Genomic DNA, 16,389 nt, shown 5'->3' on the forward strand with positions numbered 1-16,389 from the left:
TAATGAAATTTTAGAATATTTTTCATCGTATTAGTAGTTGAATTCGTGTTCACTTAAATTTCAAATATATAAACATCGTATTTTGATCTAATTTATGTGTGCGTGAACTCGAATTTAGATTCATATCGAATATTCAAAAAGCAAATTTATATGATTTTGTTTTCGATTATCAAAAATAAAATTAATCAAATATAGTTTCAAATATATAAACATCGTATTTTGATCTAATTTATGTGTGCGTGAACTCGAATTTAGATTCATATCGAATATTCAAAAAGCAAATTTATATGATTTTGTTTTCGATTATCAAAAATAAAATTAATCAAATATAGGTAAATATGGGAAGCACAACTAAAATGGGAGGAATTGTCAAATTGGTCCCCAAAAGAGGGAATATATTATATTCTAATTTATGTTATACTGTAAATAGAAATAAAGGAAAAAAGAGGGGCAGCCCAGTAGACATGGTCCATTTATTGGGGAGATAGATTAGGCACATGTAGAACACTGTGCTGTCCCGTCCAACAACAATTTGTAGGATATATATGGAACCTGATTCAATTTTTATATTTAATTCTCGAACACATACCCTCAAAATTTAACATCAAAAATCTCTTAAAAATGGTCACTTTTTGGTCTAAGCATTATCGTTAATTCCCTCCTCTTCGACCTCCTCAATCACCATCATCGTTGTCGTCCCACCAACCAGAACTGCGAGGTTCGCCGAATTTCGGACCTGTCATTCGATTCTTTCGTTTTCTTCTTTATATGTCGTCTACGTATTTGTTTGGAACTGGTTGTTTTATATGTGTGATATCGGCTGATTATGGTGTTTTTGGTGGTTTCAGTGGCGGCGATGTGGCGGCGTGTGTCGAAACTGTCTGACTGGAATTGGGGTGTCAGAGGTTTCAATTTCTCTATGGTGTGCTTTTATTTTACTTGTTTAATTTTCTTGTTGTATTGGGTAGAATGTGGAAACAATTCGTTATCTAAGTTTTCATGCTTATATTGTGTTTGCAGCTCGTATTTTATTTTTCCTTTTGTTTTTGTCAATGAAAATATTGACTTTTGCTTCTGTTAGTACTGCAAGACACTTGTTTTACTTTTGTTTTCTTTCTTCTGTCATTTATTTTCGATTTTTTTTTTCAATTAAGAGCTGTAAATTTCATTTATTAGAATTATGGATTTTTACGTGAAAAAGCTGCTTTATTTATAATTGATGATCAGGTTGATTATGAAGTCGGATCCTGTGTGGCTAGAAATGGTATTGGTCGGAGTTTATTTGGTGGCCATGTATCTGGATCTTTGCCGATGATGTATGCAACTAGCTGTGCCAAGCTTTCAGAAGATCAGCAGAACAACAACCCTGTCTCTGATATGTTGATTGATTCATTTGGAAGGATGCATACTTACCTGAGGATCTCCTTAACAGAACGTTGCAATCTGCGATGTCAGTATTGTATGCCAGCTGAGGGTGTGGAGCTCACTCCCAACCCTCAGTTACTGACCCAGAATGAGATTGTTCGCTTGGCCAGCCTCTTTGTCAGTTCTGGAGTTGATAAAATTCGTCTAACTGGTGGTGAGCCAACCGTTAGGAAAAATATTGAAGATATATGCTATGAGTTGTCTAACTTGAAAGGACTCAAGACACTGGCCATCACTACCAACGGAATTACTCTTGCTAGAAAACTTCCTAAGTTGAGAGAATGTGGACTTACTTCCATAAATATCAGCTTAGACACGTTGGTACCTGCAAAATTTGAGTTTTTGACCAGACGTAAAGGCCATGAAAGGGTCATGGACTCAATTTCTGCTGCTATAGACCTGGGGTACGATCCTGTAAAAGTATGTGTATCCAATGTAACTTTGTACTTCTTCGATCTTTCTCTCAAATGTATACATGTCTACTGTATCTTATTTAATTCTGTCCTCTTTTGTGCAGCGGAACCAAGTATAATTTTTTTTCCGTGTATATGCTGGTTGCTCTCAGGTGAATTGTGTCGTAATGCGGGGCTTTAATGATGATGAGGTCTGTGATTTTGTTGAGTTGACACGTGACAAACCAGTTAACATTCGTTTCATTGAGTTCATGCCTTTTGATGGAAATGTCTGGAACGTGAAGAAGCTTGTTCCCTATGCAGAAATGTTGGATATCGTGGTAAGGTAGAATGCTGAGAGGTGATAGTGTGTGGTGATTTGAATGTTCCCTCATATGCACTCTGAAAAACTCCTCTCAACTGAACAGGTGAAACAGTTCCCGGGCATAAAGAGACTGAATGACCACCCAACAGAGACAGCCAAGAATTTCAAGATAGAAGGGCATCGGGGTACTGTTTCTTTCATCACATCGATGACCGAGCATTTTTGTGCTGGTTGCAATAGATTGCGTCTTCTTGCTGATGGGAACTTCAAGGTGTGCCTATTTGGCCCTTCAGAGGTAAATGATCTCTTGTCCGCTATACTGTACGTGTATATTTGCTTGTAGTACAAATTTATCGTTTAACTGGATGTGTATCGTCTCCTAATAAGAAAGGCTGTGGTAACTTTCCTCCTTGTATGAGTTCTGTTTTTTAGTGTATTCCAATACACAAGATCCTAAGATTCTATTGTTGATCTTCCTAGTGCTTAATCTTTTGTAGGTTAGCTTAAGAGATCCCCTCCGCCGTGGTGCTGATGAACATGAGCTTAGGGAAATAATTGGTGCAGCGGTAGGCATTCTTCAGTCTTGCATAGCATATGTCTCACCACCAGATGTTGAGACATATGCAACGGTTGAGATTTAACACAATCTGTTTGCTCTTTGAGCTATCATAGCCTGAAAATTTTCTAATATATTTGAACTAATAGATGTTCTTTACTGTCCAGGTCAAGAGGAAGAAAGCTGCACATGCTGGAATGTTTGACCTTGCAAAGACAGCAAATAGACCTATGATACATATTGGCGGCTAGGGTCCTAATCCTAAAGCTTGGTATGTACTTATTGTACTACTCTACACATCTAGCTCACATTGTGCTTTCAGGAGAAATTGCTTTGACTATATTTTTATTTAAAAGTTTTGATAATAAATCCGTTTCCACCTTTTCTTTTGAGTGATTTATATAGCAAGCTATTGATGTATAAGTTCTGAATGGTTCACTCCACGGCTGTCTGCATGCATTCGAAGTCTGAGTTCACATTGTACATTGGAATGTTGTGAAACTTTTCCATTTAATCAGATTGTTACAAATTATGATGTGGGAAGGCGCAGCGTGAAAGGTTATTTTTCGTTGCAAATCAGAATCCTTCACCCTATTAAAATCATACTTTCTACAGGGAATTGAGAAGACATGGACACATTTCACACACCCCTCTTGCAGGTTCCCTGTTGCAGCATTTACTTAATTACTTGACATCGTCTTTGTTATTTTTGCCCTTCACTTCTATTTTGTTTGGAGTCTGCCGTACACTGCTGATGCATGAAAAAAGAAATCACCTGCGCTTACTATGGACTGAGAATAGCGTCGTGCTACGGTCATTGAATTAATAATCAATTATTGGTTATTAGACCTAATATTGAGTTTGATATTAATACTTTTGGAAATGTTATGTCGAACGTGAACTACTGATTTCTTTCAGGTTTACTGGATAATTGATAACTCATCAACACCTGATTCATCGTCTTCTTCTATTGATTTCACTACGGTGAAGACAAGATTAGCCGCCCGCGCTAAAGGCATACAAGATCAAAGCAATACATTCACTAAGGATTTTTTTTTTAAATTATGTCAGATTGTGTGGGAGATGAGGTCTGTTTACTTACATAGACCATGACAGATAACATAATCCTTTGCAATTTTGTACTACTTTACAGTGTAATTGTAGTTGTTGTGGTTATGGATACAAGAAAGCTTATACATAAGGATTGAAAATGTATACATTCTGGATGTATTATTGATGCAAGACCATTGTTGGATTGACAAAGATTGTACAGCTGCTTCAATTTCATGAAATGGTGAATCTTTAAACTGAATCTGAGTAGATATGTGTGCTATGTTGGCTTCAACTGTCCTCATTCAGATTTTTCTGGCCAAATCTAGAGTAGATTTGCTAGAAGTGCTTCTTGTGATAAATAATTTTTTTGAAAAAAAAACTGAGAACAACTCAGCTGGCGTGCTCATTGAACAGCCCACTAAGCTCAAACGCAGGCCGGGTTGAGCACGAGCAAACCACTTGGAAATGACTGCTAGCTTAGAATCGAACACCCAACCTCGGGCGAGATTCTTTACGCCTTACAACATTAAAATTGGAAGCTTGGTGTTCCATACCTTCTTACAAAACCATGACCACAGATATATTTCTTGACATTGCTAAACAGAAACATCAAGTGTAAAAAGTCATCAGCAATCTGTACATTTGCACTAAAAATAATTTCAAACAGCCAGAACACATAAGTGTCTCCGTAGCATCTGCGTTACGAGCCCTATAATCTTCTCAATCAAGGGGGTATTTTCAAACTTAAGGTCCCCATGAACTCTCCTGAGTAAGCCAAATCTACCACATTCTGTTCAGTATAACAGACCAGTGACCACAAAAAAGCGCAAAGCCATGAAATACCGATAAAGATGCAAACAAAACATATACGAAGATAAAAGGTATAACTGTATAACTTGCTCTGTGGAACTTTCAAGCTTTCTTTGTAAAATGCAGCATCAATTCTTTAAAACCAGGAAAGAGAGGTACTCAAAACAATAATAAGACTGTATGTAAAATTATGCAAAATCAATTGTATAGAATAGCAAAGTCAAAGACTAAAAATAACTAGATATAATTCTATCATACGTCACAAGAATCTCCAATGTTCATCATATGGAGCTTGAAAAAATCAAAGCAAATTTCACCCCTAGTAAAAGAATCAAAATAATCAAGAATGCCATGTCCATGCAGGTTAAATTCTTACTAACCGAACAATACTGAATTTAAATGCCATTATCACATAATTTTGAACCAAATGACATATAAGGAATCATAATACTCCTTTTAAAAAAAATAGTGGAACTCATTAAAAAAAAAAAAAAAAAAAGAAAGAAGATATCACCACATTTTTTTCTCAGATTATGGTGACTAAGAGAAGATGCACATTTTCTTTACGACATGGAAAAAGAAACGCAAAATTCCTATTATTCTTCAGTGTGCAGCTCAAAGTTACAGTTTTCCAAATGAGCAGTAAGATAATAAAATTTCAAAACAACTTCAACTTCCCCAGTAGAAGTCATGCAATTGATGTTTTCAAGTCAATTGCTATCATCCAACACTTGACTGTTTACAAATAAGCTATCCCTTCTCTTAGGGAAGCCAGAAGATTCCAGTGCTGAACCCCGGAATTTCAGCTCTGAAGTGGCTCGAAAATTGGGATCAACAGAAGCAGGCCTGGAACTCGGGTCAGACGAACTTGGCCTATAGGAACCTGCATCTCCACCAGCGTATCGTGAGGGAGAGACATATCTCCTTGAAGGACCTCTCAGACCAATTATATCAGCACCTCTATTAGAAGTGTCAACAAAAGACCTGTCTCCAGAGGTTGATCCAATAGGCGCTCCATTCGTGGCAGATGGGGTGATAAAAGGATCATCTGGACCCCAAGAAGTAAGCGCTTCCCTTTTCTTGGCAAAGAAAATGCATGCGACAATAAGAAAAACTATGAAGAACAAGACCGGGCTTGTCCATATCATTGAACTAAATTCTCCTTTGAATACAGGAAGGTTAGAGCGGTACATTCCCACATATCCATCCCCCAGGCTGAGAACAACCAGCTTTTCACGGTCAGTAGCTATTAAGGTTACTGCCCTTCTCCTATTGGCAAATGCATCATCATCCACCATTTGATAATTTAGAAAAGATGATATGATGTCATCCAAACCAGCAGAGAAAATTAGACGAGGTGCACCGGGCCTACCATAATGCTGACTCGACACGTTGTACACGAAAATCTTCTCTTTATTCACAATAAGCAAATATCCCTTAATTGCCTGAAAATTAAGAGGCTCATCCATTTCAAATTTCTGCCTGGATCTAAGCCTGCATTTGAAGTTCGCTACATCCCCCAACAATAGCACATGAATCAAATGACCCTCTGATGTAAATCCATATGCTTTAGACCTCTCTGTGGCATCAAAGACATAATTCCGAACAATAGAATGATTCAAACCTTCACATTTAGATTCAGTAATTCTCATGCTTCTTAAGTCAAGTGAGGCAGCACCCTTTTCTGTCAAAAACAACAGCCTCTGCTTCAAGAATGCCAAGGGCCTACTTGAGGGTGTAACAGTACCATAAATTGTTCCGTTCTCATTAAAAACCCGAATCTGTCCACTCATATCGGAAGAGACAATGTACCTCAATCTCCCAACTGGATGCACTTCAAGAATAGTAATAGCATGACCACCTCCTTGTCCATCTTTGAGTTTAGAGACACTTTCCATGGAAAGTGAGCTCCACTCTTCTCCAGTTGGAGCCACCTCAAACAACTTATGCACCAAAACCACACCATTTTGATGTCCTGTAACCAAAATACTCTGATTCTTATATACAGATGTGTAAGACAACATGGCAGTAACCGGTGACTCGCACGTTGTCACAAACTCAAGTAGAACATCCCCATTCTTGGTGAACAAATAAACCCTCCCCTGGTCGTCCCCAACCGCAACATACTTGCTAAGACCCTCATAGTCCCGGAACGGCAAGACATTAATGGAGGTGACAACAGAGTCACCCAACTTAACAGCTGCCACAAACTGAAACCTCTCGGACCAAGTAGGACCATACTTGGTCACCGGAACAGAAATTGGTCTCATTCTCTCTTCCTCTTTGTTCTCCTCTTTCTCCTCATCAACTCCAACACCAGCTACAACTTCATCATGCTCTAGCTTTCTTTGATTAATCGTAATTATCTTCTCTTGCTGATGATTGAGATGGGTTAATTTTGGTGATAATGTGGACTCTAGCTTATTAACTATTTCACTAAGATTCTTCACTAATTCTTCAAGTCTATTCAACAACAAAAGTTGCTGATCTTGCTGCTCTACTACTTGTTGATTCAATTGAACTGAAGCTTCAGTTTCAACCTCCATACAGCACACAAAGATTATCAAAGAAGAAGCAAAAATGAAAAGCAAGAAGAACAACTTGCCTGCCATTATTTTTGCGGCGGCTATCTCTTACAGCAACTGCGGATCTGCAAATCCTCGGAATCTAATCTAATCAGAACCAAAAGTCTGGTTTGTCTTTAGATTTCATTCGATTTTCAACAGAGCTGGAACTGAAACCGAGCTTCCTGTCCGTACGTTCGATTTGATTTTAGGGCAAAATGCGAAATACTCGGCAGGATGCAAGAAAAATATTAAAATACCGTTAATTATATTTATTACCTGTTAAATTGAATTATGTGTATATCTAAATACACATTATTTTTTACTAAATACATACAAGATTTCAATAAATCATTTCACAAAATTAATAAAAGATTAAAATGATCAAAGAATGATGTGATGTTATCTGGATCAGTATTTTATTAATTTTGTGAAATGATTGATTGAAATATTGTGTGTATTTAATAAAAAAATTATATGTATTTAGTAATTCCCTTGAATTATGAGTTTTAATTTTCCTACAAAATAATTGCAATATTGGGACGTGAGTATATACATAATAAATAAACGTACTTCTTTGTCTCTGTGATATTGTTAAATGTGATTTAACAACACTTTAATTTGTCTTAATAAAAAAAAACCCTTAAATTGTGAAGATGTGATTAATTTTGAGTAATATATTTTTATTTATGGTAAATTACTGAAAAATAATAGTCTCATATAAAATAAAAAATAAAAAAAAGTAGACAGAATTAGGGCATCGAAAAAGAGTTTATTAAGAAACTCATGCCAAATTATGTTGTCTCTAAAACATGTTAAGTAGTAGAATAAGATTGATAGGATTATTGTGTTAATTTCCATTCAATTTATTTCAGTTGATTTTTTGTAATCGAGAACGATATCGTACAAATTTACCCTTTTGAGCATCTGATATGAGTTTAAATTCGGATTCAGATAAATTTACCAACTAAGCTATCATCAAAATGGTTATGTTAGTTGATTATGAAAAGGATTATATATAACCCCTTTTTAGCTAACTTGTAAATTGTTAATTACAATCATCAACTATATAAATAATAATTAATCACTGTAATGGTGAGATATTGTGAGTGTAAATTGTTGATACGGCGGCTGCTAAGACCAAGATTAGGTCATCAAGAAGAATGCCAAAAACCCACCAAACTACTTTTGACAAATTAAAGACCGACTTTTGCTAGACCCAAAAGGCCAAAACTCAACTAAAATCTCAAGATTTTTTTTAAAAAAAAGTTGATAAATTTGATTATATTAAGTTACCTAGTAAAATAGATAATTGAGGCTCATAAACACTCGTGTCATCAAAAAGATGGTGTATAATCAAGATCCAAGAGGATTAAAAAAAAAAGGAAAAAAAATTGAAACGCACAAACACAAACTCAAAAGACGGTCATCGTTGGACACTCCCGAATGACACTGTATTACATCGGACAATAGTGGAACGATTCCGACTCCATTGGTCTACGTCGGATAACAAAGACTGAATAGAAAAATAACATAGATTACAACTTTAATTTACAACAAGGATCTTAGCTTTCCCTTTAACAAGAGAGGTTGATCTCTCTCAGATTTGAAAATCTCATTACTATAAAACCAAATATATGTTTCCAGAGAACACTAAAAATCCTAATATCAAATTAAGCATAATTAAACAAAAAAATAAATAATAGATAACTTTCATGCATATTTGGTGGAAGAAATTAATTTTGAATGGAGAATCAAATTAACCCACAATGGCAATATTACATTAAAGATTGTTCAGTCGAACAGAGGAATGAAAAGCTAGCTAGTTCCTGATATATATAAAGAAAGAAAATAAGTTAGCTAGTTGATATATATGTATCACAACATTACAAAATACAGGCCAATTCCCTGGTCATGGAAATTAAGCAGCGTTGATCATGAAATATCAAATTGACTCATCATCATCATCATCAATATTTAAATTTGAAAATGATATACATTAGAAATTCACTTACACACCCTATATATGCCAACAATATTATTCGTTGTGGGTTGTGCAATTTCTGTCAATACATCGAACTCGCATGATTTTATTAATCCTTAACGCAATTATTACGAGTTAAAGTTTAATTCATTGAACAAACCCGGCTATTATGTGTCAAAACTCAACTCATTTGAGTTAAGAAAATTAATTGTTAATTTGTAAAGAGGTGGGTTTTTCTTATTAATCACTCCGTTTTGTGCGGTTAGTGGCAGTGGTGGCCCAAGAAGTGTCTGTCAGCCATCATTTCAGTCTCTGTATTCCTATGTTGAGCTCATGTGCTGTTCGAAATTCACGCTTTAAATTATTAATTTGCGACTCATGGAGCAAACAGTCGCTTTGGCCGAGTGGTTAAGGCGTGTGCCTGCTAAGTACATGGGGTTTCCCCGCGAGCCTTCGAATCTCTCAGGCGACGTATCTTTTTTGTTATTTATTTGTTTTTTTTTCTCTCTCTAGTACTTAGAGCTACGGCCCCCGCGTATCTTTTTTGTTTTTTGTTTTTTTTCTCTCTCTACTACTTATTTGTTTTTGTTTTTTTCTCTCTCTCTACTACTTATTTGTTTCTTATTTGTTTTTTGTTTTTTGTTTTTTTCTCTCTCTCTACTACTTATTTGTTTTTGTTTTTTTCTCTCTCTCTACTACTTATTTGTTTTTTTTTTCTCTCTCTACTACTTAGAGCTACGGCCCCCCGCGTATCTTTTTTGTTTTTTGTTTCTTTTCTCTCTCTACTACTTATTTGTTTTTGTTTTTTTCTCTCTCTCTACTACTTATTTGTTTTTTTTTCTCCCTCTACTACTGAGACGTATCTTTTTTGTTTTTTGTTTTTCTCTCTCTCTACTACTTATTTGTTTTTGTTTTTTTCTCTCTCTCTACTATTTATTTGTTTTTTTTCTCTCTCTAGTACTTAGAGCTACGGCCCCCGCGTATCTTTTTTGTTTTTTGTTTTTTTTCTCTCTCTACTACTTATTTGTTTTTGTTTTTTTCTCTCTCTCTACTACTTATTTGTTTCTTATTTGTTTTTTGTTTTTTGTTTTTTTCTCTCTCTCTACTACTTATTTGTTTTTGTTTTTTTTCTCTCTCTACTACTTATTTGTTTTTTTTTTCTCTCTCTACTACTTAGAGCTACGGCCCCCGCGTATCTTTTTTGTTTTTTGTTTCTTTTCTCTCTCTACTACTTATTTGTTTTTGTTTTTTTCTCTCTCTCTACTACTTATTTGTTTTTTTTTTCTCTCTCTACTACTTAGAGCTACGGCCCCCCGCGTATCTTTTTTGTTTTTTGTTTCTTTTCTCTCTCTACTACTTATTTGTTTTTGTTTTTTTCTCTCTCTCTACTACTTATTTGTTTTTTTTTTCTCTCTCTACTACTTAGAGCTACGGCCCCGCGAGAGTTCGAATCTCTCAGGCCACGTATCTTTTTTGTTTTTTGTTTTTTTCTCCCTCTCTACTACTTATTTGTTTTTGTTTTTTTCTCTCTCTACTACTTATTTGTTTTTTTCTCTCCCTCTACTACTTAGAGCTACGAGTCTGTTTGATATCACTTTTATTTCTTTTTTTTTTGTTTTAGTTTTCAAAAAATAGAAAATAAAAACAAAAATATTGTTTGTTTGTATTTTCTGTTTTGGTTTTTATGAAAATCAAAAATAGGTTTTCAAAATTTTTGAAAACAAGAAAAAAAAGTTTTTAAAAGTTTTAGAAACAAAACTAGTTACACTTATTATAGATTCCACTTTCTTTAAGATTTCATATTACAAATTGCATAGATATATTTGTTTTTTGTTTTTTTTCTCTCTCTCTACTACTTATTTGTTTTTTTTTCTCTTTCTACTACTTAGAGCTACGGGTCTGTTTGGTATCACTTTTGTTTCTTTTTTTTGTTTTAGTTTTCAAAAAATAGAAAATAAAAACAAAAAATATTGTTTGTTTGTATTTTCTGTTTTGGTTTTTATGAAAATCAAAAATATGTTTTCAAAATTTTTGAAAACAAGAAAAAAAAGTTTTTAAAAGTTTTGGAAACAAAACTAGTTACACTTATTATAGATTGCACTTTCTTTAAGATTTCAGATTGCAAATTGCATAGATATATGAAGACAATGATCAAATATACTTTGGGTTATTGTTTTATTTCTTCTCTTTTTTTCTTTCTGCTGATGCTTTCAATAGTGAAACACGACAAATGTTGCAGTTATAAAAAATATAGTGGTGTGGATATATTCCATTATTATGAAAATAAAAACATAAACACACTTTTTTTTTCAGTTTTATGCTTTCAATTTTTTTTTTTTTCAGTTTTAAGTGTTCAACCAAACAAGTTTCAATTTTATATTTTCATTTTATGTTTTATGTTTTTATTTTTTATTTTTGTCTTTAAAATTTTTAGAATTGATACCAAACAGAACTTACGTTTCTTTCTTTTTTATTTTTTTTTTCTCTCTCTACTACTTAGAGCTACAGGCGCGTGGTTCTTTTTTGTCTTTGTTTTTCCTCTCTACAGGCGCGTGGTTCAAAACCTACGTTTCTTTTTCTTTTTTTTTTCTTCTCTCTACTACTTAGAGCTACAGGCGCGTGGTTCTTTTTTGTCTTTTTTTCCCTCTCTACAGACGCGTGGTTCAAAACCTGCGAGAGAGTGCAGGAAGCAGCGACGTTTCTTTTTGGCCTTTTTTTATTTTTTCTCTCTCTCTCTACTCCTTAGAGGCGTGCAGGAAGCAGCAATGGTGATGAATTCCTTACTCAGTGCAGGGCTTATTGAAGCAAAATCAAGTGGTTATGGTGACTTACTACTACTTTCTGAATTCTGATGAATGTAAGACTTTAACAAACAGGAATTCCTTATTGTGGATTCATGCTGCCATGGAAGATTAATCTTTCTAAGTTCAATCTGTTGAAGAAGCCAGAAAAGAGTGTCATTAGAGAGAATCCCATGAAGGAATTGAATTCTGATAATCATTCTCCATTGCCTTTCTTATTGGGAATTCTTACTGCAACTGGGGTACTAATTGATTATTCATATTCATCTAATGTGCTTTCTGCTGGTCTGAAATGTGAAATACCAAGAACTTTTTCCTGGGGTTAATACAGAAAAACAACTATAAATCTACTGAAAGATCTTTCAGTTGGTCAGAAAATATCCCTTGTTGCTTTCTTCATACAAGGATTCATCTTGTCTCCGCAGTTGTGTTTTCTTTTCTATCGATACTCTAGGTGTTGTCTTTGCCATTGCTTTCATTCCACTGCACGACTTCATGTGCGAGTACATTTTCTCTGGCTTGAATATTTTCCCGCATTGCCTGCAATTTGTCATGAAGATGTTACTTACTCTGATTCAGACAATCAACTGTGCAAATTATCAGAATCAGATGATCTATATGGATCCAAATTATGCTGATTACTGGGTTTCTGACTGAGCGATTCTCGTCGGTTTTAGTTGGAACTGCTTTACATTTGTCACACTTGCAATAAGTACTCTGTTGGATTCTTACTTTGCTTCCTGTGAACTCATCAACGATTAACTGAATTGGGATTTCTATAAAATATTCTGACATCACATTGTCATAAGGAAAAACTGGCTTAGCAGATGTTCACTTACGAGCAAGTCGGTCTGCCCACCGGCTTATAGGCAGCAGGAACCACTTTTGGGTCACTGAATCCATTCTCCTTCTGCTGCTTCTTCGACTCAAAACTTCTCCTGCAACGAACCCAAATAAGCCAAATGAAATATTACATCTGATTATAACATGAATGACAGAATTCTATATCAAGTATGATATGAGGTACCGGGAACTCTTTTGTTTCTGCTGATTCCAGCTCTTATTGCTGCTATTGTTGTTGTTTTCCGCGGTAGGCTGATCGGAGGATGCTTTATTGTCTCGATTAATAGACACGAATACAGCATCATTAGTATCAGCACTACCACAAGTAATGAGATTTCGAAACATATTAGAAGCTCCCATTGAATTAGTCTTAGTACTCTTTCTGACCGGTGGCTCCTGCAAGAATGGTGTGTTTTGGCTCATGCTGTCATAGTTTTTATAGCTGTTGTTGCCGTTTTTCTTGGTCTTCTTGCTCAACAGGCTGGCATAGAAAGAGGACGAGGAGAGATTCTTGTCGCCCCGTTCAGGAGAATCCATTGCAGGCCTCGTTGAATCCTCCGTCAGGGTTGACCTATCAGAGCCAAATACCTGTGATTCTTGATAAATTTCAGGAGTTGCAGTGAATGAACCAGTTCTAGTATCGCCCGGTTTTTCGGTTTCTTCTACTGGTGAAGTCTGCTGTGGCTGCATCACATCAACTTCATCTGCTTTTGACATTGATTTTCTCTTGGGATCTGTTTGAAAACATAATCCCAAAACACCATGTATTAGGACAAATTTTATTACAAGAAAGAATGAGAGAAATCAAAGTACATACCAAAAAGAGAAGGGAGATTAGTGTTGGGGACAATGATTTGAGATCCTTTGAGAACATATTCATTGTCACTGATTGGGGTAATGAGATCATCATCTACTAAATCTTGCCACACATAGCCACTCTTGTATCTCCTACATTTGCAATTAGTTCTAATGATTCAAATCAAAATCAAATCTTTTTTGTCAAACAGGTGAAAACTACGAACAAGATTAACCAACGTCTAACAAGATTAAACCAAGGTCTAATCAAGAAAAATGAACATTGAAATCCACTAGAGAGAAACTCTCAAGTTTCAGTATATTTCTTCGAAGACAAAGGACAATATCATAGGGCCGGCTACAACCCTAATATAATGAAAAATACAAATTACAAAAATATCCCTAAAACATTAAAATGTCCATTTCAAGCCCCAAAATAGGGTGACATTTGTCAAACACGTCGAAATGAGTCTTTGAACCAAATTTCGTACAATCTGACAATGTGGCGTTTAAATTCTACTAATCGATTTTCTTTGTAATTACTTGCCACTACTCCTAGATCAAACGGAATCTCCGTCTACTAATACAAAATTACAAACCTCTTGTAAGACCAAGAAAATGCTTTTGGCATGTCTTGTCCTCTCAAATCCGCAAGCCATCTCTTGACATCTAGACAACAAAAACAACGACCCAATTCAAGTTAGTCCATGAAAATATAATTACAGAACTACTGATACATTTAGAGAGAGGCATGGCAAGAACCTCGAAGGTAGACGCCATTGCGGTGGAGGTGGTGAAGACGAAGGAGATGTGGATGCTCGAACCGACCCATATGAGTCAGGAAGTAGATAATATGAATACGTCTCACTTCACATCCTCGAGCTCCTCCACCACTTCTGGCTTCTCCTTCCATTGCCACCCTTTTTCTTCCTCTGCTTTCAATCAAAAAAATAAAAATAAAAAATAAAAAATAATAGTAAAACATGTGTTGAGAGACGATGATCTCTGTCTCTCAAGCCTTGCCGGCCTAATGCACTAGAATTTGAAAACTAAACGAAGAAACAATGTCTCTGTTTGGTTCTGTAAAATAATGTTACATTTTTATGCAGGCCTAGACACAAACCTTAACAGATAATAAAAAAAAAAAAAACTTGGGATTTCGAGATTACCCAGAAATGCTTTGTCTTGAGAGGAGACAGAGAGAGAGAGTTGAAGATTATATATGGAGGGAGGAGGTGCCATCAGTGACCTTTTATCTCTGATTTGGCGTCATTTAAGTTTAACAATCTTTAATTTGACAGGAAAATGTGATTCCCTAAAAAGGCCTTTTGTTTCTTTTTGTGGGTTTAAATTATTTTATTTTTTTTGTTCTGTTAAGAGTTAAGACATAAAGGGACATAATTTATATAGTATTAAAAATAAAATATGTTTATTTTGATACGAATCCCATAAAGAATGTCTCATTTTAATTTTTAATACTATATAAGAGCCTAAGTTAGTTTGCCTATCTTAGCCGTGGATTAGTTAAAATCATCATCTAACCAACAAAGCTTCAAGTGTTGGGTCAACCAATTTAGAGAGAAGAGCAGTAGACCTAACAGTTATTTGACAATAATTAGTTGATCGGAATATTGGATTAGTTATATATATATTTATATATATATATATATAACTAATCCAATATTATATATATTGTATATGCTCTCATTTGTATGTATATGTGTAGACAGTAGACACTATGTATGTGTGTATCTACTAGGTTAATTAGTATTTTATAGTGTTGATATAAATTGATATTGCTTAAATTAGAATCAATATCCATCATGACATTTCTATATATAAAGTTGTCTTTTGAGTAATGAGATTGAATATAAGAGACTAACTTTATATGCTACTTAATTTTCATATATATATATATATATACCAACTATATGAAGCAATTATGTAAACTTGTAATCCCATGGTTATAATAAATCACAATAAAAATGAGGGTCACATATTTGCTTTGTGATCCACCGCATCTATGGATGAAAAATAAGTTGACATAGTTGGTTCGCATGTGAAAATTGATTTATATATATATGCTTAAAAATTGAATCAAAAGAAATGTTATAATTCATATCTTTGCTAGGAATTAAGTGATATATATTGAATCAAACCCTTTAATTGGAATAGAATTATAAAAAGAGAGAAAGATTGTTTCAATTTGATGATGATGATGAACACTTAAGAGAGGGCAAAGGAAATAAATACACACATATATATACATATGGATATAATTCAATATCAAAGATTGTTTTAACGTGTATATATATATACACACATGTTGTCTTAAAATAAACTCTTGTTAGTTGTTGTGGCTGGGAGAGGTTAGTCAGTCACTATTGACTATTGACTATTGACTATTGTTAATGTAAGTAGATAAATATATCTTTAAAAGTCTAAAATACATGATCGCCATCTTTTGCTTCTATGACTAATTGACTACCAAAGGGTTCCCCTAATTTAGACTCAATCCGAGATACCACGTTCAGCAATGACGATGATTTCAATCTATTATGATCTTTACGAGAGTTTTCAAGTAGAATTTAGAAGAGATTGCAAACCCTAATCTATCTCGGAACCATCGTTAGTAACGTTTTCACTCTTGCGTGATATCTTTCACTCGAGCACTACCTCTCGGTCTCCTCAGCGTACACTTTTACTCCAGCGCACCTTGGTAGTATTGAATACGCCCACAATTCTGAGCTCCATCTTACTCCTCCCAAGTCTCTAGAGACATGCTCCTAATCCTAATCACTCTCCTGGTCTCTCTGTTACTGTCCGTTCAAGCCCAATACG

The 16,389-nt window shown here is 34.8% G+C and overlaps 3 protein-coding genes and 1 non-coding gene across 4 annotated transcripts; 2 read left to right on the top strand and 2 right to left on the bottom strand.

Annotated features, from left to right (window-relative positions):
* The first annotated feature begins 489 nt into the window (after positions 1–489).
* On the top strand, positions 490–3,970 carry LOC120015652 (GTP 3',8-cyclase, mitochondrial). Its single transcript, XM_038868205.1, has 8 exons — positions 490–718; positions 849–922; positions 1,228–1,845; positions 1,991–2,158; positions 2,246–2,437; positions 2,640–2,708; positions 2,866–2,969; positions 3,617–3,970. The coding sequence occupies exons 2-7, from the start codon at positions 857–859 to the stop codon at positions 2,947–2,949; spliced, it is 1,197 nt and encodes a 398-aa protein (XP_038724133.1). The 5' UTR covers positions 490–718; positions 849–856; the 3' UTR covers positions 2,950–2,969; positions 3,617–3,970.
* A 1,073-nt stretch (positions 3,971–5,043) lies between these two features.
* Positions 5,044–7,362, bottom strand: LOC120000971 (uncharacterized membrane protein At1g75140-like). The gene has a single exon (XM_038849166.1). The coding sequence runs from the start codon at positions 7,171–7,173 to the stop codon at positions 5,272–5,274; it is 1,902 nt and encodes a 633-aa protein (XP_038705094.1). The 5' UTR covers positions 7,174–7,362; the 3' UTR covers positions 5,044–5,271.
* Positions 7,363–9,499: 2,137 nt separating this feature from the next.
* TRNAS-GCU lies at positions 9,500–9,581 on the top strand. Its single transcript has one exon. It is a non-coding gene; the product is annotated as a tRNA-Ser (tRNA).
* Positions 9,582–12,116: 2,535 nt separating this feature from the next.
* Positions 12,117–14,659, bottom strand: LOC120003775 (protein UPSTREAM OF FLC-like). Its single transcript, XM_038852865.1, has 6 exons — positions 14,311–14,659; positions 14,148–14,217; positions 13,571–13,701; positions 12,938–13,487; positions 12,750–12,848; positions 12,117–12,450 (listed from the first exon to the last, which is right to left on the bottom strand). The coding sequence occupies exons 1-6, from the start codon at positions 14,531–14,533 to the stop codon at positions 12,273–12,275; spliced, it is 1,251 nt and encodes a 416-aa protein (XP_038708793.1). The 5' UTR covers positions 14,534–14,659; the 3' UTR covers positions 12,117–12,272.
* Positions 14,660–16,389: the final 1,730 nt, after the last annotated feature.

The sequence above is a fragment of the Tripterygium wilfordii genome, chromosome 1 (assembly GCF_013401445.1).
Source record: "Tripterygium wilfordii isolate XIE 37 chromosome 1, ASM1340144v1, whole genome shotgun sequence".
In the NCBI taxonomy this organism is placed as follows: Eukaryota; Viridiplantae; Streptophyta; class Magnoliopsida; order Celastrales; family Celastraceae; genus Tripterygium; species Tripterygium wilfordii.

What these genes read in the sequence shown, in the direction of transcription:
- LOC120015652 (XM_038868205.1), top strand. Translation starts at nt 857, where the DNA reads ATGTGGCGGCGTGTGTCGAAACTGTCTGACTGGAATTGGGGTGTCAGA. An exon ending in GAGGTTTCAATTTCTCTATG is followed by an intron (nt 923 to 1,227) that starts GTGTGCTTTTAT and finishes ATTGATGATCAG; the next exon opens with GTTGATTATGAAGTCGGATC. An exon ending in TGGGGTACGATCCTGTAAAA is followed by an intron (nt 1,846 to 1,990) that starts GTATGTGTATCC and finishes GGTTGCTCTCAG; the next exon opens with GTGAATTGTGTCGTAATGCG.
- LOC120000971 (XM_038849166.1), bottom strand. Translation starts at nt 7,173, where the DNA reads ATGGCAGGCAAGTTGTTCTTCTTGCTTTTCATTTTTGCTTCTTCTTTG.
- LOC120003775 (XM_038852865.1), bottom strand. Translation starts at nt 14,533, where the DNA reads ATGTTTTACTATTATTTTTTATTTTTTATTTTTATTTTTTTGATTGAA. An exon ending in CAATGGCGTCTACCTTCGAG is followed by an intron (nt 14,218 to 14,310) that starts GTTCTTGCCATG and finishes TTTGTTGTCTAG; the next exon opens with ATGTCAAGAGATGGCTTGCG. An exon ending in TAATCTCCCTTCTCTTTTTG is followed by an intron (nt 13,488 to 13,570) that starts GTATGTACTTTG and finishes GTTTTCAAACAG; the next exon opens with ATCCCAAGAGAAAATCAATG.